This window comes from Pongo abelii, chromosome 4 (genome assembly GCF_028885655.2).
Source record: "Pongo abelii isolate AG06213 chromosome 4, NHGRI_mPonAbe1-v2.0_pri, whole genome shotgun sequence".
NCBI classification, from domain to species: Eukaryota; Metazoa; Chordata; class Mammalia; order Primates; family Hominidae; genus Pongo; species Pongo abelii.
The window spans coordinates 15141152-15168180 of NC_071989.2; the positions used below are offsets into that span (position 1 = coordinate 15141152).

At 42.8% G+C, this 27029-nt stretch overlaps 1 protein-coding gene across 3 annotated transcripts in view; it reads right to left on the bottom strand.

Annotated features, from left to right (window-relative positions):
- Positions 1-27029, bottom strand: part of ANKH (ANKH inorganic pyrophosphate transport regulator) — a 161466-nt gene that overhangs the window by 52011 nt on the left and 82426 nt on the right. For all 3 annotated transcript variants that reach the window (XM_002815442.6, XM_063724060.1, XM_063724061.1), the window contains exon 2: positions 7385-7601. In XM_002815442.6, coding sequence (XP_002815488.1) covers positions 7385-7601 — 217 coding nt within the window. The remainder of the gene's footprint in view (positions 1-7384; positions 7602-27029) is intronic.

Below are 27029 nucleotides of genomic sequence, written 5' to 3' on the forward strand. Positions count from 1 at the left end.
ACTGATGCCAAGTAGCCATAAAATGCCATATGCTGGACACCACAATTCATACCCTATACCGTAAATCAATGAGTATTCCCGTCAAGCAACTTTGTGTCAGACATTCCTTGTCCCCTTTTGCCTTTTTTTTTTTTTTCTTTTGAGACAGAGTCTCGCTCTGTCTCGCCCAGGGTGGAGTGCAGTGGCGCAATCTCAGCTCACTGCAACCTCCACCTCCTGGGTTCAAGCAATTCTCCTGTCTCAGCCTCCCAAGTAGCTGGGACTACAGACGTGTGCCACCACACCTAGCTAATTTTGTATTTTTAGTAGAGATGGGGTTTCACCATGTTGGCCAGGCTGGTCTTGAACTCCTGTCCTCAGGTGATCCACCCGCCTCAGCCTCCCAAAGTGCTGGGATTACAGGCGTTAGCCACCGCACCCAGCCCCTTTTGCCTTTAAAAACCTGCTTGTAACAAAGGCCAAAAGGAGCACTCCCCAAGGCCACTGGGAAGTGTGTCCCAGATGGCGATCCTCAATCTTGGCCCAAATAAATTCTCTATATAATTTAACCTCAGTTTCTCAAATATAGCTACTTATTACAATCGTTTAACAGAAACATCAAAAACAGTGCCTTCAGGCAGAGTAACTGGGGTAAACATGTAATATTTATGGGGTCTAAGGACTGCTGGGGCGTTCGCCATCCATTATCCTGGGGATGAGCCCAGCCCAGCTTTCTGGTTGGGTGAGAAGGTGTCCCCAACTCTTGCCTTCTTCAGCATCCAGGGCTTGTCCTAGCTCCCTTGGTTTCAGAGTACTGTGGGACCTATGAGGCTTGAGGCTGCCTTCGCTTCTTTTAACTTCTTTTTATTTTAGTCTCTTCCTCTTTCAGCTACTCTGGGAGATATTTGGAGGCCAAGGGAAGAAGCTTTTCCTCCCAGGTTTTCTAACTTCCATCTACTCTTCCCCTACATGATAGAGGAGTCTGATTATAAATACAGAGGTTAATTCTACCCGGGGAGCTGTGAGTATAAAATCCCAACAACTGTTTTCACCCACTCTGTTGGGGCGACTCCCTCCCTCCCATGCCCCTGAGCTATTTCCAGCTAGAGCTATTGGGGGGGGGTGGGGGGGGTGATTTGTTTAAAGTGATTTGCATAGAGTCCATAATTACCAGGCTAGCTGCCTTAGCAATATTTAGCAACCTTCAGCTTCTATAAACTGCCTTACCAAGACTGTTCTGAAACAGCTTGTATTCCTTATGAAGAGCAGAACATTACAAAAAAAATTAAACAAGGTTTTTTAACAAATGTAAACAAATTTTATGATATTGCAACGGCAAGAAGACACTGACTTGACCTGTTTACAGGTCGACAGCTTTGACCCTCCTAAACAAGGGACACAGAAAATGCCCTTCAGATCCACGGGTCCACTGACCTCAGCCAGCCAGGGCCATGGGCCCTTTCTGAATCAGTGGTTCTCAAACCTGTTCATCCAGGAGCTGTTACAAACCATAAAATGTTAATATGAAACGAAATAAGCCTACATACATTTTCCCACATCCAACAGGCAAATTTGAGAACCATTATTCTAATTCAAATTCCCAAGTCCTCAACGTTTAAAAGTCTCACAGGTACTGTTGTTGACCCACTGTGACCAGCTTGCGAGGTTTTTCGTGCGAGCAGGTAATTTTACCCCTGTGCTTCTAGGGTATCATTTCCAAGGTATGTGTGTTTATATGGCTGATAGGCCATATTTAAATCACTTCGATAAATACACGTTGAGTGACTTGTATGCATCAGGTACTGCACATGCTAACACAGCTGTGAAGGGGACAGTTTCCTGCATATGGGCTGGGACACAGACATTTAATATCACCCATCTATAATCTACACTAGGCAACACTTGTCCAGTGTTGGGGATGGGAGGCATAAATATCACCTAGGTCTTGAAGAGATACCATAAACCCATGCACAATGAAAGTAAAGTAATTGTGAAATTTTAACGCAAGAACAAGAATTCTATCTCACTGCATCAAGACTTGGTGGAGCGGGGCTCAGAATAATTTATTGCAGATCTGCTTCTTTCTAGAGAACATTTCTTGTTCATGTTTGAATTCTCAGGATCTAGCCCAGTGTGCTGATTAAATAAATGTTGAAATCCATAATCCCCAAAAGAAGTGACTGGGAGGCTGGGCGTGGTGGCTCATGCCTGTAATCCCAGCACTTTGGGAGGCTGAGGCAGGCGGATCACCTGAGGTCTGGAGTTCGAGACCAGCCTGGCCAACATAGTAAAACCTCGTCTCTACTAAAAATACAAAAATTAGCTGGGCGAGGTGGCAGGTGCCTGTAATCCCAGCTACTTGGGAGGCTGAGGCAGGAGAATCGCCTGAGCCTGGGAGGCGGAGGTTGCAATAACCAGAGATCACACTACTGAACTCTAGCCTGGGTGACAGAGCAGAATAAATAAATAAATGAATAAATAAATAAATAAATAAATAAATATAAAAAAAGTGACTGGGATATACCGGTAGCAAAAATATCCCTGAGTCTTCCCTCCTACTTATATCCCTACTCTTTGTCACATGATTTGGCAGTTCCTCACACCAAAAGTTAGAGTCTATTCCCCTCGCCTTGAATCTGGGCTGGCCAGTGATTTGTTTTGGTCAGCAGTGTGTGGTGGGAGTGATGGTGGGCCCGTTCTGATTCCTGGCCTTGGGGAGCCATCATGTGTGCTTCTGTCCCTTCACTTGGAGTGCCACCACGGCTGTCTAAAAAAGCCCAGGCAATGCTAGTGGAGGACGAGAGACTATGTGGAGGAGAGCTCAGCTGTCCCAACAGAGGCCATCTAGGCTGGCCGGATGTTCGCCAACAAGGAGCCCACCAAGGTCAGCAGAGCGACCTCCTGACCCTCAGCTGACCACAGAGGCCTGAGCCTAGTCAAGTTCCAAAGATCCACCCAGCCAACCTGCAGTCTTGCAAACAAAAATAAATGCTTGTGTTTTGAGCCGCTGAGGATCGGGGTGATTTTTTACATGGCAATAAATTGTGAGACTATACTGATACTGTCTGTTCACTCCTAGCACCCTCGTTGGTTTAAATTATGGCAAATTATACTAATTCACCCTGTATAGAGCTGGTTAATAACCCATGAATAATGGGAAAGTTTGAAAAGAGAAGTCTGGCAAACAGAACTGGTCCAGAAATTATTCCAATGGCTCACTGGAAGGGCACAGGAACCTGCAGTTTTGTTCCCCTGAATTCTGCTGACTACCCAGGCAACTTCAGAACATGGCAAGGGTCTTATAGGTTACTGTCAAGAATAAACGTGTAAAGAAAGTTAAAATCCACAGCAGCGGTTTTGACATCTTTGTGAATTAGAAGGTTAGGCAATACTAATTTCCACGCACATGAAATTAATTTGGACCCAAATGGAGCCAAATGCAAGGTCAGCGTGCTTTCCTCCATGCACCACAACCACTGGCCTAAATGAAGGTGTGGTGATGGCAAACCCTGGGCTCTGTACTCTTCGTTTTTGTTTTGTAACTTAATCTAGCAGGACAATGCAGTTTTAAAAAATGGTGTCTCATACATGGGTCCATGACAGAAGTCGTGGCTATGGTTAAGCTAAAAAAGAGATACTTGCAGCTGTTCAACAAGGGCCAAGAAATACTCCCAAGGCTTGTGCAATTTGGGTATCTAGAGCCAGGCTATGGGTGTGCATAGTATGGACCGTTAACTCTTGTCCAGTGGATCTTCTAGACTTCAACTCTCTCAATCCAACACAATTCCAAGTGTCTGCTCTATTGGCTCATTGCACAAGGTTTGCCTGGGTGGGAAGAGTTGCTGGGCACATTCTCTGGGGCCATCTTTCCCTCACAATCTCCACCAAGCATTCCCAGGGAAGTGTCTGAGTGGTCAGTGGTATCTAACCCAGCCTTGTCTGGGGAAATCCATTACCAAGCGCAAAGTTCTCAAAGATGGGAGAATGCCTAGCTCAATAGTGGGGTCAAGAAAAAAAAAAAAAGAAAAGAAACGTAAGCAAAAAGAATTCCTTAACTACAGTAAATCTAATGAAAAGGACCTAGTAGAAGGTTCTTTCCTTTATTGGGGCAAACCCAATGAATGAGGGATGACACTACAAAAGCTTTTAGTGCTCTTTGACCTGAGCCTATCTCAGTCATCCCGCTGTGACCCATTAACTGACGCACAGAGGGGACACTGCGTTAGTGAAAGTGAGAAGCTACATCTGCAACTGATTTTTCAGAGCTGGCAATGTCCACATTTGAAATCCCTTCTAAGTGAAGAAGACCCTCCAGGGATTGGTAAATTATTAGTAAATAGTGAAAAGTATGAAGTGTCCAAGTTCATCCAGACTGGGGGAAAAAAGTCTAAGATAGAGAACATCACGTTGGGATGATTTTAGATGGCTATAGCAAAATATTCATTATAGCGTACAGGGCAAATTCTTGACTCCATTTTGTAACAAAGATAAGGAAAAATTAGACGGTGTTGTGCTGGCCAGGTGTGGTGGTTCATGCCTGTAATCTCAGCACTTTGGGAGGCTCAGGTAGGCAGATCGCTTGAACTCAGGAATTCAAGACCAGCCTGGGCAACATGGCAAAATCCCATCTCTACAAAAAAAAAAAAACAAAAAAACAAAAATTAGCCAGATGTGGTGGCATGCACCCCTGTAGTCCCAACTACTTAAGAGGCTGAGGTAGGAGAACTGATTGAGCCCAGGAGTTTAAGGTTGCGGTGAGTTGTGATCACACCACTGCACTCCTGGCTGGGCAGCAGAGCAAGACTCTGTCTCAAAAACAAACTAACCAACCAACCAAAGAAAAGTGCTGAAATGCAACTCGTCCTTCAGAGACGGTTAAGAAGTGACTCAATCCATGAGGCCTGTTCCAACCCCAAAAAGAAAGAATCTCTTCCTGCTCTATGCTCTCGCATGTTGAAAATAAATGCCTTTGAAAAATTAGAAGAACTTGCTAAAAGGAAATACATTCATTAAGGTGATGGGAAACTAGCACTTAAAGAAATGTTGAAGGCAATTCAACTACTTTTGCCTGGACAAAAGAATAGAAAGAAATTAGTTTAAACCTAGATGTATCTGATTTATATTCCCACTCTATGAATTCAGCATGTTGAATTTATAATACAAAGCTTCCTGTACTTACTGTAGGCCCCACCCAGGAGCTGTACATGTAGGGAATATATGCTCATTTCAATATCAGCCCAAGCAAATATAATCAGGAAGACTGCTTGAAATCATACAATGGCTTTTCGAGTCAAATATACTTGGAGTATTTCCTTTCCTGTTTTATCTATGTCAGTGTTCCCCTGTCACTCACATAGTTATCCAGGAGCTGACTGCTGAAGTAGAAATATAAGTTGCTGTTTTCAGCATTACTAGGAAATGAAAATGGGTGTAAGCATCAAATATAGGTGATGCATAGAGACTGCCATTGGAAGGGCAATGTTCAATGACATAGGAAGGTGGTGGGAAGAATGGCTAGGGGGTGGAGAGACAGCAACATCCCATCATGGAGCTTGTGGCCACGATTATGAGAAACAAAATGGACAGGATCTGGATATAGAAAAGCTTACAGGATTACTAAAAACAGAAAGAGGCAGAAAGGTGAACAAAGATGCCCGATGTAGCAGATGGCAGAGGCAAGAGAGCGGCTAAAGACTTAGGCAGAAAATGGTAAGGAGGCCAACACTCTAGAAAAGGGTACATTGTTAAGATCTGATTTTCAGATGTTCAAAAGAAATTCATACATGCTTTCGTAGCAACTGTGGAAAACATTTGTTTGGTGGATGGAAAAATGCTGTGATTGCAAAAGTATAAAAACTAATAATGATTATTAAATATATATGAGATACAGAAAACCATTTTGGTTTAAATTTAAAATTTTATAATTCTATTTTAAAATTGAAAAACTAAAATGACATTGATTTTTATTTTAATGACCACATTTTCTTCCCGACAATTGCAATAACACGGGATGCTTAGCTTTTCTCTTCCAGAATTACTGACAACTGATAATTAGCTGTTTACTCCCAAAGTCTCATCCAACCATGGCTAAATAGGGAATGTTGGATTATTTATAAGTCCAAGTAAAAAAAATAGCTAGTAGCAAAGGGAACTCATTTGCTTATTTAAGGAAGCCCCTTATTTTACAAAATATATGGCTTTTTTTTTTTTTCCCAAATACTGTACATGTATTCTTTGAAAATGGCTCAGGTCAAATGTAGCAGAAATTTACTTCAAATACAAGTACATGTGCAAACACTCAGTCCACAGTTAGCATTCAGGGCATAAACTGAGGAAATGAGAGGGAGCTCCTTTTTACTCCATGCCCTGAAGCTCTGAGCACAAATTAAAGGATCAATATCAATGCTTTGGCTGAATGTCTGGTCCATCAGCAGATGCACTCTCTTCCACAATGTTCTTAGCACAAAATTTTATGTCACATTAAAAAGGAAAACCACAAAGGCCTTACCTTATTTACTTTCAGATTTGCAGTTATGTGAGTAAGCATTAGCTGCTGTGCGAACACACTGTAAACGGTCCGGGTTAATTTTTTGGTTCCTTTATTCACCACTGACAGTCATGTGTCTTATACAATCAGCAACAATTTTAAGGTACACAATGGGTTTATGAAGTGTCATTCACAGTGTTTTATGTAACTGGCTTCAATAGAGGTACCACTCAATTTTTATGCCAGGTAAGCAAAGCTGTTTTAAAGCCACGACATTCAGAAATCATGCCCTGAAGGCTTTACCCCCACCAAGAAAGCAGCAGCAGAACTCCAGCCCTGAAGGAGAGCTGCTTTTCCAGGGTCTTGGTTAAACTGGAGGCCAGTCACTGTATGTATGATACAGCTTTCCTGTTGTTTCATGGAAAGAATGCTATGACAAGAGCATTTAGTCTTGTCTTTGAATAAAATAGAATAAGATCCTAGAACAAATTAATTTAATAAATAGAACAATCTGTCATTTGTTCTCACTGCTAATAAGCATTAATCTAAATAACAGTCATTCTATTTTTATTCTTAAGATTTAATGACCCAGTACAATGATGCACACATATCTCTAATGAAAGCACCTGCTATTTTATTGGCCTTACCAAATGTTATTCCTAGATGTAATCCCCTACTAATGAAATCACTGCTTTTCACTTTGGGAATCAGAGACACAAAACTACAGCTCCCCAGAAAAAACACATTATCCTCTTAAGCTAGGAGCACAAGCGCTTTCCTTCTATCCCCTGAAAATTTCATAAGAAACATTTGATAATTAGTGAAGAAATCACTTATCTCAATAAATACATTTAAATCAATAAAAAGGAATAAGAAATTGCCAAAGGTAGATTCGTCAGTGGTGGTCGGCGGCCTCACCTATCAGTGTGTGAAAGACGGCAGCGATGGCCCCTGCCACCACCATACACAGGACGGCTTTGGTCCTGTCTCTCTTGCTGTTCACAAACACCAGGCCCACATTTTTGAAGTCACTCATGGGACCCGTGAAGAACTTCATGAGGGAGTACGCCAGCCCATAGCTGGCCAGCATCTCGACTGCATCCTCCTTGACAGCAGCAATGCCCCGGTTCAAGGCCTGGGAAGGGGGAAAAAACCCACAAGCATTAGAAATGTCATCTCTTCTCTGGGGAATCATACCTCTGAGATGAAACTCAGCAGATCACGTTTCTATAGAAACACTAAGCAGCTTATAGGGTGCATCTCATGTAATTGGATAAAGGTGATTGGTTTTCATTTTCATCTACATCAGCTTCAGTTTGAGTTTCTTTTTGTGAAGGAGATACCTGTCCACTGCAGTTAAAATAATAGCAAAACACCAACAAATATTTTATGCTAATATTGAAAAATAATTCTAAGAAGTTTTGGTTAAAAGTTGATTTTTTTAAAAAAACTAAAATGTTAAATTTTGTTTGCAGGCTGAATTGACATAATGGCAAGAGACATTCTGAAAATGAGTCTAACAGTTTATATCAAGGGGATGGGTTCTTTTTTCTTTAAAGAAGGGTTGTGTGTGTGTGTGTTCATGTGTGCACATGTAATCTTAAATACTGTGTATATGTTATGTATTCTTCATAGCAGAGCTCTATGCTATGAAAAAAGGTACTGAAAGAATTTATTATATTCTTCATTCATGCATGTTGTTTACCTGATTCCTACTATATTTTAACCTGAAATCCATTCCTGAGCTCTTCACAGACAAATATGAAAAGAACACCTTTAGACTAAAAAACAAGTGTTTTTGGATAATGGTTGTTCAGGAAGATGCGGTTGTAAAATACCCTGACTACTTTAACCATCCTCCAAGAGAGACTCTCTTAGGCACTGCAGGCCTTGGTGGGATGGTACTTCCAAACTAAATTTCCCACCCTGAGGACAAATCGGTAACAGCAGACCAGTGGGAATGGATGTCCAGGTAGAGAGCTTTCCGACTAAAATGCCTCTAGAACACTGCATCTGTCATTAGGAACAGGAAACTAAGCGGAAGAGTCAGCTTTCTGTATAGTTATATATATTTTAAAAATAGACTGTTTTTAAGGCAGTTTTAGGTTCACAGTAAAATTGAGCAGAAAGTACAGAGCGTTCTCATATATCCTTTGCCCCCCACAAACACGGAGCCTCCCCTGCTATCAACATCCCACACCAGAGTGGTACATGCCTTACAATCAGTGAATCTACACAGACACATCATTATTACTCAAAGACCAGACAGTAGTCCCCCCTTATCCTTAGGGGATACATTCTAAGACCCCCAGTGAATGCCTGAAACCATGGAAAGTACCTATGTTTTTTCCTATATATACTATGTTTTTTCCTATATATACTTACCTATGAGAAAGTTTAATTTGTAAATTAGGCACAGTAAGAGATTAACAACAATAATAATCAAACAGAACAATGATTAACAATATACTATAATAAAAAGTTTTATGAATGTGGTCTTTCTCTCAAAATAACTTACTGTACTCCTTGTGATGAGGAAGAGATGAAGCAAGATGGTGAGAGATTTCATTACACTACTCGGAATGGCATGCAATTTAACACTTATGAATTGTTTATTTCTGGAACTTTCCATTTAATATTTCTGAACCTTGGTCAACCACGGGTACCTGTAACCATGGATGGTAAAACTGTGGATAGGGGTGACTAGTGTAATGTAGTTTACATTAGGGCTTACTCTTGGTATGTTGTACATTCTGTGGATTCTGACAAATGCAGAATGACATATATCCACAACATATTTTTAAGAAAAAAGATATGCTAAAGTCTTGGCCCTGCCATTTGTCACTCATCCAATAGAGACAAAATCACATTCATAGAATTCATACTCAGTCTCTGCTATGTAAACTGAAAGAAGAAGAAATGAAAGAAATGCACTTTTCCTGTCTATTTCCTATTTCTATTAATCAAGATAGCTGTTGATGATTTTCCCTACAAATATATGGTTATAGCCATAGTCTGAGAGTTACCTTGCTATACTGGGTAAAGCTAATCTCAGCAATACCAAAGGAGCCAACGGGTGCTTGAAAGAGGAAAGACTGAATACAACAAAAAAGATTCAAGAACTAATCTTCAAACATATATAAGAATCATACTACATTATGACAAAACAAAGTAAACTCAATCCACCATTGTTTCACTGAATCTGATACTATAGACTGTAAGTGTATGGCAGACACATCTGATAACAATAACTTCAGCACATCCTGAGAACGACTCTGCATGGCAGATGCACCTGATAAGAATAACAACTTAAACATACTCCAAGAATGCTGACACAGCTGATCTACATAAACTGCATGCTTTTTACAAATGGTAGCAGCTCTCCTGTCCGGCCTGCCACCACTGGACTTTCCTGTATGTAAGTCCCCTCAGTAAACAGGGTTTAGGTCTCATTCACTGGCTCTGGATCGCTTCTTTGGCCTCTTGAACGTGGTGCCATCTGTATTGAAGTCAATATGGGTCTGACACGACAGTAAGGTACATTATTAGTTATATACCACTAAGAAAGAAAAAGTGTTCCAGCTGGGTGCAGTGGCTCACTTCTGTAATCCCAGCACTTTTGGAGGCTGAGATGGGCAGAGCTCTTGAGGTCAGGAGTTCAAGACAAGCCTGGCCAACATGGTGAAACCCCGTCTCTACTAAAAATACAAAAATCAGCGGGGCGTGATGGCATGCACCTATAATGCCAGCTACTCGGGAGGCTGAGAGTCACTTGAACCCGGGAGGTGGAGGTTGCGATGAGCTGAGATCGTGTCACTGCACTCCAGTCTGGGCAACAGAGTTAGACTGTGTCTCAAAAAAAAAAAAAACAAAACCAAAACCAAAACAAAACAAAAAACTGTTCCCAATTATAATTGGATGTCATTGATTGTAAGATGTATCCAGATTTCAGAGTTACTAAAATATGGAGGTGGAAGGAGTGTGCCTCAGAATCTATGAAAGGAGGTATTTCATGTTACACTTCAAGTTATTCCTTGGTTTCAAGGGCTGATCTAGGTTGTGGTCCCTACATGTAATCCAGTGTCACAGACTCTGGCAGAAGCACAGGCAGAGCTACTCGGCAAAACTCGAGGGCTTCACATTCTGTGCCATTGTTTCATTCCTTTACCAGGAGACACAGCTGGCTGGCAGAATGAAAACTTAGAGTTGACATTCTCTGCAAAGCACTGTTAGGAAAAAATGTATTTACAGGAAAATATCAATGTGAAATATAATTTTTAGAAAAATCTAGAATAAAAATATATGCTAGCTGTAGGAACTCATTATCATTTTTCTGACTCAGTTGGTATTATATAAGCTAGCTTCTGATAATTGTTTCCAATTTTATCTCTAATTGTTTTCCTTTTTTCCACTAATAACGGTGAAAACTTCCATAAGAACCTTCTTAGCCTCTGCAGAGCACACCTGCCATGATGCCTTTCTTAGAAACAAATTTTCCCTGATGGAATACATTAACACCCTAAAACAAAATAAAAAACAAAAAGCTCATTTATATCAAGTGCCTGTGCTCAACAAACATCTCTAGTCTAAGGGCTCCTCCTATCTATGTGCAAAACTTAACCACTTGATAGTTTACCAAATTAATTCCCTTTGGCCTTCTGTAGGGGACACTATTGGTGTCTCACCCAGATCCCCTATCCTTTACCTGGCAGTGGACCCATCCCCAGCTGTTGGGAATTGGCCACTAATGGCTCACAGCTGTCTTCTTGTCAGGAAGACGTACTCCCAGCCATTATGCCTCGGTGAAACTCATCTGATGCATCCACCATAGTTCCAGTCAGCACGAAGCCACTGGCTGATTTCATATACTGGGGTGTGTAAGATCAGTGTCCCTGCCTCCAAGTGGGAACACTGTGGTACAATTCATGCTCCAGAGTTCTCCCTGGGATCAGGGTGAAGCCAGTCTCCAGTGGGGATCACATCCTCCCTGCACTTTTCCCCACCACCTATCCTGCTTCCTCCCATACACACAGGTTTTGTTTCTAGAGAACTCCATTTAGGACAGCTTCTAATCACCTATTTCTCAGACGTCAGGAATAGCATGTGGTTTGTTCTTTCTCTTTCCCATCCTTCCCAATATCTAGGATTGTGAATTGTTTACTTGTGTTTATTGCTCGAATGTGTTAATCTTGGATGGTATCTATTATTTAGCAAAAATTTAAAAGCATCTCATAGGGCACCTAAATAATGGAGGACTAGACATTTTATGTGTCTTCTTGGGAAAACTTTTTTTTTTTTTTGCTAAAAACACACTAGCCTGGGCTGAGGCATCCACTGGAATGCTTTTCATTTCCACCAACAGTTCCCGGACTTGAGTCCTCAAGCCAGTGCTGAGGTAGGTGGGAAGAGAGAGAGCCCGGGTGATGATAGCTCTGTCAGTGAGACGAGGTGAGAAAGTTTGATTTAGCCCAACAATTATGGTAATTTGAGGAAAGAGCACAGGGTTTAAAGCCATGCAGGCTTGAGTTGGAATCTGCTTCTATCACTTAACCGCTGAGTGGCCTTGGCTAAAGTACTTATTCTCCCTAAAATAACCCAACTGATTTGAGAAGCAAGGTAGGTAATGCGCAGGGCACGAAGCAGTGGCTGGCTGACAGGCGCTTGAAAGCAAGGATTTTTGCCGCTTTTGTTTACTGCTGTTCACCTACCCCCTTGTTGCCAAGGCGACATTGTAAACACTCCATTATTTGTTGAATGAATGAATGAATTGGCTATTTTCTACTGAGAACTTAAGTGTTCATACTAATTGTATGAACTGATTTTTAAAGAAACACTTCTTAAAATCACATTTTACCTGCAAGATATTATTGCTTGTAAGAAATGCCATTGATTTCATATTTTTAATGACCGCATTAAATATACACATTATTTGAAAATCATCCCAATTTCAAGAAACATTCAAAAGTATGAAAAAAGCTGCAGAATTGAGGACATGAGCTACATTCATATTACTAGTACTTTGTTATCCCCATCTGGAGCAAATGTTTCCCCCAGTGTGTTCACTGCTTGGTTCCATGTTTTCTTTTGATACCAGAAACATTCAGTTATCATGCAGTCTGTCAATCATTTTATGGAGTTTGTTTCTATGCTTTTGGATTTGCCATTCTTACCCCGCCATAGATAGGATAATTTTGTTCTAATTTATGGCTTCACTTGCACACTTTTTAATCTTCCTGAAACTTATGAAGTGAGTTATGGATTAAAACTAATTGTTTCCAACTAGTGTATTACTTCAAAATCACTTATTGAATAAATCACCTGTTGCCCATTTATTTGTGATTTGTTCCCATTCATTATTATTATTATTTTTTTTTCCTCGAGACACAGTCGCGCTCTGTCACCCAGTCTGGAGTGCAGTGGCATGATCTCGGCTCACTGCAACCTCCGTCTTCCAGGCTCAAGCAATTCTCCTGCCTCAGTCTCCCGAGTAGCTAGGATTACAGGCGCCCATCACAACGCCTGGCTAATCATTAAGTTATTATAGGTCCTTCAGTCACCTACTGTTTGCTTTATCTGTCTCTGTTTGCTCACCCTGTTTTTCTTCATTGCATGTTCACTTCCTAACATTGTATCACATCTTTACTTGTTATTTATTTTCTTGCCTGGCTGCGCTATCTGAATGTAAGCTCCAGGAAGCAGAGACCTTCCTTTCACTGCTACATCCCCAGACCTACAACATGGGGGGTGGTAGGGCATCTCAAGATAGATGATCAATAAATATTTGGATGAATGAAGTAAAATGTACACAAATAGAATAAACATTTACTGTGATATGTACTGAAGACAAAAAAATACACAGGTGCCCCTTATTCACAGAAAGTACAATTCAAGACCCCCAATGGATGCCTGAAACCTCGGATAGTACCCAACTCTATATATACTATGTTTTTTCCTATACACACACATCCATAAATCCCTTTTTTTTTTCTTTTTTTGAGATGGGATCTTCCTCTGTCACCCAAGCTGTAGTACTGTGGCAAAATCACAGCTCACCCTGCAGCCTCAACCTCCTGAGCTCAAGTGATCCTCCTGCCTCAGCCTCCCAAGTAGCTGGGACTACAGGTGTGCACCATCACATTTGGTTAATTTTTTACTTTTATTAATTTTTTTGTAGAGATGGGGTCTTGCTGTGTGGCCCAGGCTGGTTTTGGCTGAACTCCTGGGCTCAAGCGATCCTTCTGCCTCTGCCTCCCAAAGCATGATAAAGTCTAATTTATAAATTAGGCACAGTAAGAGTAACAACAACAACAATAAAATAGGACAATTATAACAATATACTGTAGTAAAAGTTATGTCAATGTGGTCTCTCTCTCAAAATACTGCACAATTTTCAGACTGTGATTGACTGCAGGTAGCTGAACTTGCAGACGTGAACCCACAGATAAGGGCCTACTATGTGCCAATGGCTGGATATTTTTTGCAGGAGCTCATTTAGGTAGACAAGGCAACCTCTCTAAAGAGGTGACATTTGAGCTGGGACCCAAAGACCAAGAGTGAGCCAGGTGCATAAAGAGCTGGAGGCAGGTACAGGCCTGCAGGAGGGCTTAGTATATTTAAGGAACAGAAGGGAGGCCAGTAAGATAAATAGGGAGGGGTAGAAGGTGGGTTTGGACAAGCAGGCAATGCTGAGATCATTCTAGGTGGCAGTGAAGAACATGTATTTTGCTGCAAGAGCAGTGGGAAGCCATTAAAGGTATGGGCAGAGGCAGGACAGGGGCTGCCACTGGCCTTGGTGATAGAAGTGGGCTGGAGAGGGATGCGAGGTGCAGAGGCCAAGGGCCCCATGGTAACCCAGGCCAGACAAGGTGCAGCTTGGGCGAGGGCGAGTAGTGGAGAGGGAGAGTGGCCTGACTGGAGAGCTTGTGGTAAGGAAAGCAAATGGGTGTGGCAGGGACTACACTTGGCTTGGGTCCCGATGCCTGGCTCATGCTTCCCACATTTCTTCCCAGGGAGCAGAGTGTGGGCAGGGGGCTGCCCCCCGCATCCTCCTGGGCATGAAAAAGAGGGAGAACCTGATGATGACTGCTGAGCTTTCTGGCTTGAGTCACTGATCAAGTGCTGCCGCAATTTTCTGGGTTGAGGAAATGAGAGAGGGAAGGTTTGAGAGGAAAAAGCAAAAGTGCCGTTGGCAGCCTCATATTGGATTTGAGATGCCCATTAGGATTCCAAATAGATAAGTTGTATGAGAGAGTCAGCTCTGTGAGTCTGGAGTCCGTAGGGTCAGTCTGGGCTATGGATATACATTTGGAGGTCATTAGCCTACAGATAGAATTTAAAGCCAGGGGACTGAACAAGATCTTCTAGAAAGAACAGAGATAGGAAAAAAGAGTCCACGATTTGGCCCCACAGCACACTAGGAGTAAATCTAAACACACGAAGGATGTGGCGAGCCTTCTATGTCATGCCAGTGTTGTGGCTGTGCTGTAGTTCAGTTACTTAGATAGGAAGTGCTCTTCAGGTAATGTCAATCCCAAATACTGCTGCATCTCTAGCCAAGACCAGGAAGAAGTTGCTGTGTCTGGTAAAGAGGATAGCTACGGTCATGAAATTCAGCTAAAAAAGTGTCTAGGATGTCTCCAGCATGAATTAGGCCTTGAGGCAGACGGCCAAGACATCCACCAGGGCAGAGGTTCACTGTTTAAAGGTGAGTCTCTAAACATTCGTGGGGTTTCCAAAGTAAAGACACTTTACTTTAGATTAGAGCCAGATTTAACAGCAGTCCAACAGTTGTAAATATGAAGCCGCCCTTTACTCACAGCCTAGGTCTGGCCCCAGGCCTTTACTCACAGCCTAGGTCTGGCCCCAGGTGCACAGCACAAGGCATTTCAGATCAGTCTTCTCTACACAGTGGGTACTTAGCAATGTGGAATGGCTGACTTAAAAACATATCTGGGGTCGGGTGCGGTGGCTCACGCCTGTAATCCCAGCACTTTAGGAGGCCGAGGCAGGTGGATCACCTGAAGTCAGGAGTTTGAGACCAGCCTGGCAAACACGGCAAAACCCTGTCTCTACTAAAAATATTTAAAAAGTTAGCCGGGCGTGGTGGCGGGCGCCTGTAATTCCAGCTACTCTGGAGGCTGAGGCAGGAAAATCGCTTGAACCTGGGAGGTGGAGGTTGCAGTGAGCCGAGATTGCGCCATTGCATTCCAGCCTGGGCGGCAAGAGCAAAACTCCATCACAAAAACAAAAACAAACAAAAAAACCAAACATATCTGGGTCCAGAAGGCATTGAGTGGGTCATGCATGCCTTTGTATCTCCCAGTATCTACCAGGTTCACTGTGTTCTGTTGCCTGATTTTTTTTTCCACAGTAAGTTAACAAAACCACAGGATATTAAAAAGTAAAAAATATAACCTCCACGGAAATGTTTACCAAATCCCACAGACATGAACTGATCTCCCTGGTATGAGCTGTCTAGATCATTAAATCCTAAAAGAGACGCCAACATTGTAAACTTCAGATCTAGAGACCAGAAATATCTTTATACTGTAGTCTGAGATTCCTCAGGACAGGAGGCACCAATTCACCCCAATCCTGCCAGTCATTTCATGCTAATGCTAGCAACAAGCATTCCTTGCAAGTGGGAAGGAGGGCTGTGCCCCTGGGGGCACGGGTCCAGGTGGTAACCCATCCTCGCTGAGAGGAGGTCTGGTGTACAAGCTGCTCAGCTCATCTCCTGTCTGGGAAACCTATGAAGCACTGATGTGTAGACAGATTATCTTTTGGGGTTCAGTACATAAGTTGGGCCCATGGGCCCACCCCAGCCACAGTAACAGAGTGGTCCCCTAGTCTGATTCCTCTGGGCCTTTGGAGGAGAATGTCCCTTTCCATGCTTCCTGCAGGTTCCATCACGGTTATAAGGCCCTGGGCAAAAGCCCTGCAGTCCCACTCCAGTGAACAGCACCTCCCTGCCTCTGCCACTTGTGTTACCTCCACCTGAGATGGCACTGCGTGGCCTTTGACTGCTGCTGTCACCCAGCAGCTGAAATTCCTAGCAACCCCAGAGCTGGGCAATAGGAAGGTGAGGGCACCTGCAGCACCCGGCCTGGGGTCATCCTGATCCTCGCAGTCCTGGAGGTAGATGTGCATTCTTGCTGTCCACACCATTCCAGCCAATGCATCTCTGCTCTCCTGTAAACTCCCTGCTTTTTTGAGATTCAAACCCCTAGCCATATTCCTCTCTCATCTTAGAGTTCCAAATGGAGAAGTTGATCCCTTCTAGTCCCTAGATTTTCACTGGGGACCCTGCCACTTGGCTCAGAGTCTCCTCTGCATCTCAACTCTGCAGGGAAGGCATTTCAATATCCATCTGGTCAACCCACCCAATGCCCTCTGAGTTCTTTGACCTCCTCCATGCCAGTGACCTCTACTCTGCTTCAAGCGCCCACTCTTGTAGCCACACCTTTGCCTCCACCATCCAGAGTTGCTCCACTTCTCAAATTTCAGTTAAAATCTCCGGCTGCAATTTCTGCCCTTTCAGCTCTCTGTTTCTCCCACTCCCTTGATTCTAAACTTCATTAAGCTTGTCACTCTCTCAACAACCCACTTTCCCTCTCATCGCTCCTCCTGTCTTCCCTTCCTTACTACTGCAGCCTACACTTCAGGGTCATCACTTAACCCCACCCTTGCCAAAACCCACAACTCACTGCCTGCAAATCTCTAGCCTTGGATTCACCTGACTGACCTATTCCAGCCTTAACTGTATTTGTAGAATTCTACTTGGGCTTTGAGAGTTGCTGGAAACGAATACACAGCCACACAGTCTGCTACCACTGCACACTCATGGTCTCCAACGCTCCCTGCATGCTGTCAGCTGCCCAATTACCCCTCTAGTCTTTCCCATTCCCTGCTCTCAGTACTCCTAGGCTGGGAAGACTTTGAGATGCATTCCTTCTTACTCAGCAGATGACCTCACCTCTTATTCATCTGGAATGTGGAACCCATCAGGTAGAAACTAAATTTCTTATTGCTTCTCTCTCTGAAACTACAAAACTCAACGAAACACATCTGACCTAAGCTCTTCCTCACCTCCTCCCTCCTGTCACAAAGGAAAGGTGGGCCTGACCAGGGTGAGTGTAGGGCCATCCATCTGGGGCTCTACCTTTATGTTCCTCTGACCATTTCAGGAGCCTTGTTCAAATCCACCATCTTCCTCTCGTTTTTGTCTGATCTTTGCTACTTGACTGGCCTTACCATCAGTGTTTACACAGGCAAAAGTCTCTTCCATCCTAAAAAAGAAACCCTCTCTTGACTCCCAATGTCCTCTAGTTCCCACCCTCTTTCTTGTCTTTCCTCCTCTGTGCTCTGCAGCCCCCTGTGCAGATCTGAGACTCTGTTATTGCCCTTGTCAAGGTGTACAGCAGTTACCTGCTTACCTGACCGCCCATATCATCAGTCTGTTACCTCCTTGAGGCAGGGACTGGGCTTATTTGTCACCAGTTTTTCTGCATTTACTTAGCACAATGCTTGAAACCCAATACATGCACAAATGAATGTGTATTAACTGTGATACAAAACTTATGTCTGGTCATTCATAAAGAAAGTCTTCTAACTGTAGGTTTAGACTTCTGGATGAAAAACCCATACTTTTTTAGGTAGAATCTATGAACTTAAAATATGCAAAGTGCTAACAATGTCACTGTACCTATTCATGTAGTTCTGATCGTTTCTCAATAGATGGGTAGGTCTTTCATGACCACTTCCACCAAGCCACACTGAGCACCCAGTTGGCTGCTTAACTGTAGACACACGGACATGAACAGAATGCAGCAATGGGCCACATAATTAGCCTCCTTGGTGTAAAGCGAAAGTAAAGATTTTTTTTCAACTCTTTTTGGATGTCAATTGGGATAGAGGACAAGCTGTTCCATTATGGAGTCAAATCTTGTAACAGAAGTTAGTTGCCATGAGGAGGAAATCAGAAGTTCACAAAGGATAACAGCCTTTTTTTTTTTTTTTTTTTTTTCCTGACCCTGGGGAAGCTGAGTGTGCTGCTGACAGAGAACCACCTTTCACTGTGAATGAAGGGTGCCTGGATGGGCGACAGGGCATTCAGGAGAGGTGGCTATGCAAGTCAGGACCTGCCAAGGGCTGCTGGGCCCTGACCTTGTTATACACATTCATGACCACATGGTTAGAAAATAAAATCATGGGCCAGAGGTGGTGACTCATGTCTGTAATCCCAGCACTTTGGGAGGCCGAGCTGGGTGGATCACCTGAGGTCAGGAGTTCAAGACCAGCCTGGCCAACGTGGCGAAACCTTGTCTCTACTAAAAATACAAAAATTAGCTGGGCGTGGTGGCACATGCCTGTAGTCCCAGCTACTTGGCAGGGTGAGGCAGGAGAATCACTTGAACCCAGGAGGTGGGGGTTGCAGTGAGCCGAGATCTTGCTACTGCACTCCAGCCTAGCCAACAGAGTTAGACTCTGTCTCAAAAAAAAAACAGAACAAAACAAAACAAAACAAAATCATGTTTCTCATATGGAAAGAACTTTTCAAATTCTTCCACAAAAAAGGGTGTCCAGTTGGAAGCTGATACCATTCCCTAAAATAGCAAGAGATTATTATGTGAAATGTTGAAAGCTGCATTTTTGACTTTCGGTAAGATGAATACTTGCTTTACTTGCCTCATCCTGGACTAGAAAAAGCAATGATACCTAAGAGCCAGGTAATTATTTTATCTCATTCAGAACCAGCCTGGGCTGCCATCTATCTAATCCTTTTGATAAAAGACAACTCCTCAGTCTACAGCTTCAACGATCTCATTATACTTACGACGACATCAAGGAAACTGACCATTGTAGTAGAAGAAATCTAGTTTTAAAATCTACCTTACACCCTAAGTTGTCAGAAAATGTACATGTGTGGACCCGTGGAAAAGTCAGACGTACATGTGCAGGCACAGTTACCTGTGGGAAGAGCCTTCTTCCAAAGACATGGAGAATCAGCAATTTTGGATTTCAGTCCTCTCAAGGAGCCTGGGTTCCTGTAATTTTCCACTGTTATTGTTCTGTTGGTCTGAGTTTTGAAAAGTGGCTTGGGTTAAATTGGATCATTTGTCTTCCCGGTAGTTTTCCAGCCATGCTTTATTTTTCCAGGGATCTATACAGCTCTAAATGAGACTCCCTCACTCTGTTTAGCTAGAGCTTCAGCCAAGAACTTCACGCCCACACATGAGGTTGTGGTTCAGGGGGAGCAGCAGTCAAACGGAACCTGGTCCCTTCAGGAGTCAAAGTGACTGCTCTGTGTGGTGCTGTCCATATTTAGTGCTTCCTGAAAACCCCAAGACAACATTGGGCAAGTCCAAAATACAACAGTGGTGTTTTCAGTCACCTCCCACACCTGGAGAGGAGCTTCCATTAAGAATAGGGACAAACAACCAAGCAGGGTACGATGATGTTTGGCTAACTCACCTTTCTCCTGTTGGTGTCTTCAATACTTCAGGAGAAAACAAAAAGCATTTTCCTGTATGACCTCTTAATATGAAAATATGCTCCATTATGAAAGGGTAGACTTAGTGTCATAAGACCCTCTTTGAATCCTCCTGATCTCTCATGAAACATGAAGCTTATTCACCCAGCTAAATTTAACCTCAATTCAAGATGGTAGAAGGCCTGATAAGAAAGGATTGCTATCATGAAAGTTGTAGTGTATTTAAACCCCAAAGCTTCCTGTGCCATTTAAGAATGCTTATTCCCCACCTCAATCTCACAGCTTTACTACATTTCCTAATTTTTTATACTTACAAAGAGAGGTGGTTCTCAAATGATATTGCTTAGTTAATATCTCAAGATTCTGCCCAAATTTTGAAACAGCACCACCAAGTCCATAAACAAAAATCTGGAATACAGGTTTACATCCGGGATCCCGGGAGTCTTTTAACCAACTCTCCCTACCCACTGTCTCCCTGCTTGGTAGTAGATTTTTTTTCTTGATGACCCCAGTGCCTTAACTGTGGCTGTGGACCCTGAGCAGCTCAGAATCTCCATTTCTTCTTCTGACTTAAGTGCAACTTCAAGCTGTGTCTTCTACTGCCTTCCATGGACGTTTATAAGTGTGTTTATACTAAGTAAAAAAAAGAGTGAAGGCCTATTTGCATTTGGACCTTAAGAAATCCAGTGACCATGATAATGATGATGATGATCTCAGCAACTAGCACTGACTGAGTGCTCACCTGTGGCAGACACTATTCTAAGATCTTACCTTCCCCTGACAACACTGTGAGGGAGATATTTTTATTCCCCAGTTTACTGGGGAGGAAACTGATGTATGGAGAGGCTAAATTACTCATCCAGGGTGGTTACAAAGCTCAGAGAAAAATCCAGAGAGCTTGGCTTCACAGCTAGCGATCCTAACCCTCATTCTATTATACTAAAACCAAAGTAAAGTAAAACCCTTTACTTTGAATTAGAGATTACAGTTGATGCTAAATTCTGTCTACTAGCAATACTTTAAACAGAGGACTAGCTATCAGATCAAAGAGAACTTTTGACTAAAGACTATCTTTACAAAAAATTCCAAAGATCCTAAAGATTATTTTTTAAACAGTACTATATAAGCATTACGGTGTAGATGTAAAGGCTGAACTGAGTGTGACTAAAGACGTATTTAATATATCTGAGGCATGCCAAGAAAATGAGAATAAAAGAAATCAGGTCAATTATATTGTGCAATCATGACTGTGAAGCTTGGTGAAGAGTTTGAAACCTGTAAATCCAGCACCACACAGGCCATCTTGCAAAGCTCATGCACCTGCTCATCGTCACCAGTGCAGTGGGGATGCCAAGAGAATCCCCATAGTGGCCTACTGAAGATGAGGACAAGAACCTCTAGGGGCTCCTTTTGTACATGGCAGAGTGTATTACACAAGGATCTTTAACTTTTCCAAAGTTTTCTTCACTTCTCACCTGTGGGGTTCATTTACTTCTGCGTGAGGGATCCGTTAGAACTCACTATTGGTATTTATGTAACTGGCACGCATCAAGTTTTGTGAATGAGTTCTAAGGGTCTGGGGCGCTTGATCTGGTTGTTTTTAGGAGGTGAGAGAGAGTTAAAAGCAGTCATTAAACAAGTTAGTCTGCTCAGCCCATGACCAGTCTCACTGAGCCATTTGTTAGGCATCAGTAACACTGCCTACAACTATCAGGACAAGAGAAGACACTGTGGCACAGAAAAGGGTCGCCACCATTCTACACACACACACACACACACACACCCCCACATGGAGATAGGAATCTCAGCAAAATTAAAATAGCACTATTTTACTTAATTGTGACAAGGCTGTCTTCAGCATTTGCTTTGCTGTGTGCAAGTAGGAATGTCATTACCTCGCCATCCCACGCTGCTGTTATTGGTTTAAATTATTGATGCACAGTATTCTAGGTGAAGTAAAATTGTCTCACGGAATTAAGCTGTTTAGAACACAATACAAGAAAGGACAAAGGATATGATCATGGCACCCCAAAAATTTGCAGAGTCAACAGTGTCACTGGTTGTAACAGCAATTTAAGAATTATATGTCCTGAATTTATTTTGTCTTTACAATGATATCCATGCTTTATACTTAAGGTTTTTCACCTTAAATAGTGACAATGATAATGTAATAAGCTGGAGAATAATGTGAATAAAATTAAAGTGCTTTGAAAATTGCTAAAGACGGGAAAATGAATTCATTTTTATCACTTGCTATTTCATGCATACATGATACAGGAGGTAGTAAGTGCCCATGCTGTGCTTCACTCTGTAAATCCAGATTCACTGTGACTCAGGCCTTGTTTCTGAAAATTAGAGTAGCTGAAGAGTTGTCTTGCTCCAGCCCTTTCACCTACATGGGTAAGGAGACCAAGGAGATGCAGTGAAAGGAGGCAGCTTTGTCCTCCACCTTCCACTCAGGGCCCTGGGGGGATGCTGCAGCATCAGAAGGCAGATTTGTTGGTGGAGTACATGAATTCATCCAAGAAGCATTTACAGATCCCATGAATAGTAACAACCTCTTACATACGCAGTGCTGCACATTCTTGAACATGACTTCACATGTTACCTTATTGGTTTTATCTAACAAGGTAACAAGGTAAGTTTTATCTAACAACATAACAGGGTAAGAACTGAAAATTCCCATGATATGGATAAGGAAATTGAGGCTCAAAAAGATTCCATGCCCTGCCCTAGGTTCCTGGTTAATATATGGTGCTGCCGAATAGAACCAGTGAGACTGCCAGCCTGCCTGGTGCTCCTTCCTCCGCGCCTCAACACTGGACTGAAGAGGATGGGGCGGTGGGGGCAGGATAAACACATCTCTACCATCATCAGGCTGGCAAAGCTGGTGAGCAGCGGTGGATGGCCTCACACAGAAATGCTTTATTACATGCCCAGGCAATTAAGTAGGAAAAATAATGATCATTAAAAGAAGTGGTTATTTTAAAGTCATGGCTACCTAGTTTGGGGAACTGTAGTGCCCTCATAAAGAACGTAAGTCATGCTGTTGGAGGCATTTCCCTCTAAACAGAGTAAGGAGCAGGGTCATGGTATCTAGTGACAGAGCGCTGGCCTGGCCAACCTCTACCTGGAAGTCTGGGTAAAGAAATCCTACAGGACCAGCACTGCAAGAACACTCCCAGGACTGAAGCTTCCAAGGAGCTCCCCAAAGAAAAGGAAGGTATCTCAGTGATGGATCACTCTTCTCTGCCTTCTAATTCTCACCTAAAATGAGCAAGTGAGGCCCTAGAAAAGGCACCTGCTGAAGTTAGTACAACCCCCAATCAAGGCTCCAACAACTCTGGACAGAGGAAGATTTCAGATGTGCCCACCAACAGCAGGACAGTGGACTGTGGAAAGCTCCATTGGTCAGTGCTCTTCCAGTGACTCTGGATACCACCTTCAATCTGCTGCATGCAGTAGCTTGGACTTTTCCTTCATTTCTGCTCATTTTTCTGACAGCTGAGGGCGGAGAGCAGACAGTGAAGCTCTCCCCCAAAATATCTACTGCCCAAACACAGTTATTTAAGCCTTTTTGAGATCTGTGAGATTTCTACTCAGAGACCCCAAAACAAAAAAGACGAATATCCATAGGTGCAAGTACTAAATCCTACCAGGTGATATGGTTTGGATGTTTGTCCCCTCCAAATCTCACACTGAAATGTGATTCCCAGTGTGGGAGCTGAGGCCTGGAGGGAGGTAAGAGGATCTTGGGGGTGGATCCCTCAGGAATGGTTCAGCACCGTGGTGATGAGTGAGTTCTCGCTCAATTCATGCAAGATCTGGTTGTTTAAAAGTCTGGGACCTTCCACTCCTCCCTCTCTTGCTCTCACCATGTGGTTTGCCTACTCCCCGTTCACCTTCTGCCATGATTGGAAGCTTCCTGAGGCCTCCACAGAAGCCAAACGGATGCCAGCACTATGCTTCCTGTACAGCCTGCAGCACCGTAAGCCAATTAAACCTCACCTCTTCTCATTATAAGTTACCCAGTCTCAGGTATTTTCTTACAGCAATGCAAAAACTAATATGAGAGTTGAAACTGAAATTGAAACTGTTATTTTAAAACATCATGTAGGAAAATTTTAATATAAATATGTTAAGAGAAAAACTCTCTTTTCATTCTAATAAAACTCCTTAGTATATGTTTATTATTTAAAAGTAATCTGTATCGGCAGGGCGCGGTGGCTCACGCCCGTAATCCCAGCACTTTGGGAGGCTGAGGCGGGTGGATTACGAGGTCAGGAGTTTGAGACCAAGATGGTGAAACCCCATCTCTACTAAAAATAAAAAAAAATTAGCCAGGCATGGTGGCAGGCGCCTGTAATCCCAGCTACTTGGGAGGCTGAGGCAGAAGAATCACTTGAACCAAGGAGGCACCAGTTGCAGTGAGCCGAGATCACGCCACTGCACTCCAGCCTGGGTGAGAAAGTGAGATTCCATCTCAAAAAAAAAAAAAGTATTCTGTATCAAGTAGAAAAAGTAAAAAAATAAAGTCTATTTTCTTTGTCTTTGATGGCACATTCTTGGGTCTTATTAGACTGATATCAGACTCATAAACTGTGTCACTCCCAGTATAAAAGAGACAAAACTATTAACTTCCTGGAAATAAATTAAAGAAGTAGTTCCTAAATAAAGAAAACCACAGCATTTTATTAAAGTTCATAAAATGAGACCTGAATAAATGGAGAGGCAAACTATGTTCCTTGATGAGAAGACGTAATGTCATAAATATGTCAGAGCTCTTTCTGAACTCATTTGTAAATCTGATGGCGTTCCAGTCAGAATTCTAGTGATTTGCATTTTTATTTGGACCTGGGCAAAACGAGTTTTAACTCCACATAGGAGAAAAATCAAGAGAAATGTGATAGAGGAGACTAGTGAGGGGCACTTGCCTTAGCAGATATTAAAACTAACTAGAGAGAAGCCGGCTCCCAGAAGAAGCAATGCTCACAGGGCACAGACACATGAAAAGATGCTCTGCCTCAGCCAAAGTCAGAGAAGGAAAAACTGAAACAAGATTGTTGTCAAATTTTAAAAATTAAAATAACTGGTAAAACCTAGCGCTAGCAAAGACAAGGAGTAATGAGAAATGTCAGATATTATTGGTGGGTGTGTAAACTGTTATAATTGTGTGGAAAAGGAATATATCAAGAGGTATTACAATTAAAAATGTGACAACTCCTTGACCCAGTAATCCCCCTTCAGAAATCCATCTAAACAAAAGCCCCAGTACACAATGACACGTACAAATAGATGTTACTGAAAGCGTTTTGGCATGACACACAGCTGATAATAATCCATGTGTCCACCAACATAGGAAAGGTTAAATAATTATGGTTCATCCAGAGGGCGGAAGGTTACCCACCAAACATTAAGTGAAGTCAATGTACTGAAGTAGAAAGAGGCCCAAGAAACAGGCCGGGTGCGGTGGCTCACGCCTGTAGTTCCAGCGCTTTGGAAGGCTGAGGCAGGTGGATCACCTGAGGTCAGGAGTTCAAGACCAGCCTAACCAACATGGTGAAACCCCGTCTCTACTAAAAATACAAAAATTAGCCTGGCATGGTGGCACGTGCCTGTAATCCCAGCTACTTGGGAAGCTGAGGCAGGAGAATCGCTTGAACCTGGGAGGTGGAGGTTGCAGTGAGCCAAGATAGTGCCATTGCACTCCAGCCTGGGCAACAGAGCAAGACTCCATCTCAAAAAAAGAAAAAAAGAAAGAGGCCCAAGAAACAGTGTTAAGTAGAAGTAAGTTGCAAGTCAAGCAATATAGAATATTCTCATTCTGTTAAAAACATAAAAAAAAGACCCTAAAAAATGTGTGAGTATATTTGTATGAGCAGAGAGACAGCTAGAGACTGACATACACCAAGCTGTTGATCCTGGTTATTTTAGGAGAAGTGGGATTAAGAGGGGCAGGAATGGGACAATTATTAACTTGATACACTTCTGTATCGTTTTACTTATGATAAAGAGCAGAGCAGATGCTACTTTTATTAATTTAAAATGAAAAAAATGAAAGCAACTTTATCAAGGCAGACAAAATAAATGAAATGCCTAATTTTCTAGGGTGCAAAGCCAAGGAAGCACCCGGCAAAGCAAAGGTTGACAGGTCACTGGCATGCTTTGAGTAATCCCCTCTGATGGTATCTGTAAGCAGAAGCCTCCCTGCTCATCTCACTTGAAAAACACTGTGAATTCCGACAGTTTGAAACACAAGGCTACATACTAGGAGTTATGTGTTGGTCAAAAGACAGCCGTGAGACTCCCAAACCCACACCTTCGGCCATGAGAAAAGAGGAATCTTCTCCCTGTTGGACTCACTTTCCTGTTGGTGCTGGTTTAAGCCCTTCATGACCTACTTCCCTTTTTTGGACTTCAGCACCTAAATCATGATTGGTTTACAAACAGGTGAAACAATTCTAACAGTCTGATTAGAGCATGAAGGCACTGAGTCCAGTCTACTGGGTCCAAGAAGGCTTCTTGGAGCCCTAAAAGCTTACCAGGACTATCAGTGCTGCCCTTGTTAGAACTCTAAGTTATCAAGGCCAACCTCTGGATTTCCTGGCTGTGCTGTCTTCATCCCGACGAAATGCCAGCAGAACGGCTTCCTCTTGTCTTCTGCCCATCCGCTGAGAACAAGGTCAATTCCTTCCTCCCTCAGGAAACCTCCTTAACCTGCCTAAGCCACATGATTGCTCCTGTCCCAGGGATTATCACTGTCATGTATTTACTCAAAGAACTACTTCATGTATTCAAATATACTTCATGATTGTGGTGTGTCTGCCGGGCACCATCTCTTGGTTGATGCATGTGCATGACGTGGTGGCCAAACCGTTAACTTTTTATGGCCATCACATCATGTTCATTGTTCGTGAAAGAGCATGGTGCCAGGCAGATACGCCACACACACTAAGTGTGTTTGAACATTTCTTTATATCCCCCAAAGCCTTAGAATTAGGGGCTTGTATCTGATCGTTAGTGACTAATTAATTGCCGTAAGGATTAGGCACTTTCGTATGACAAGAAGGA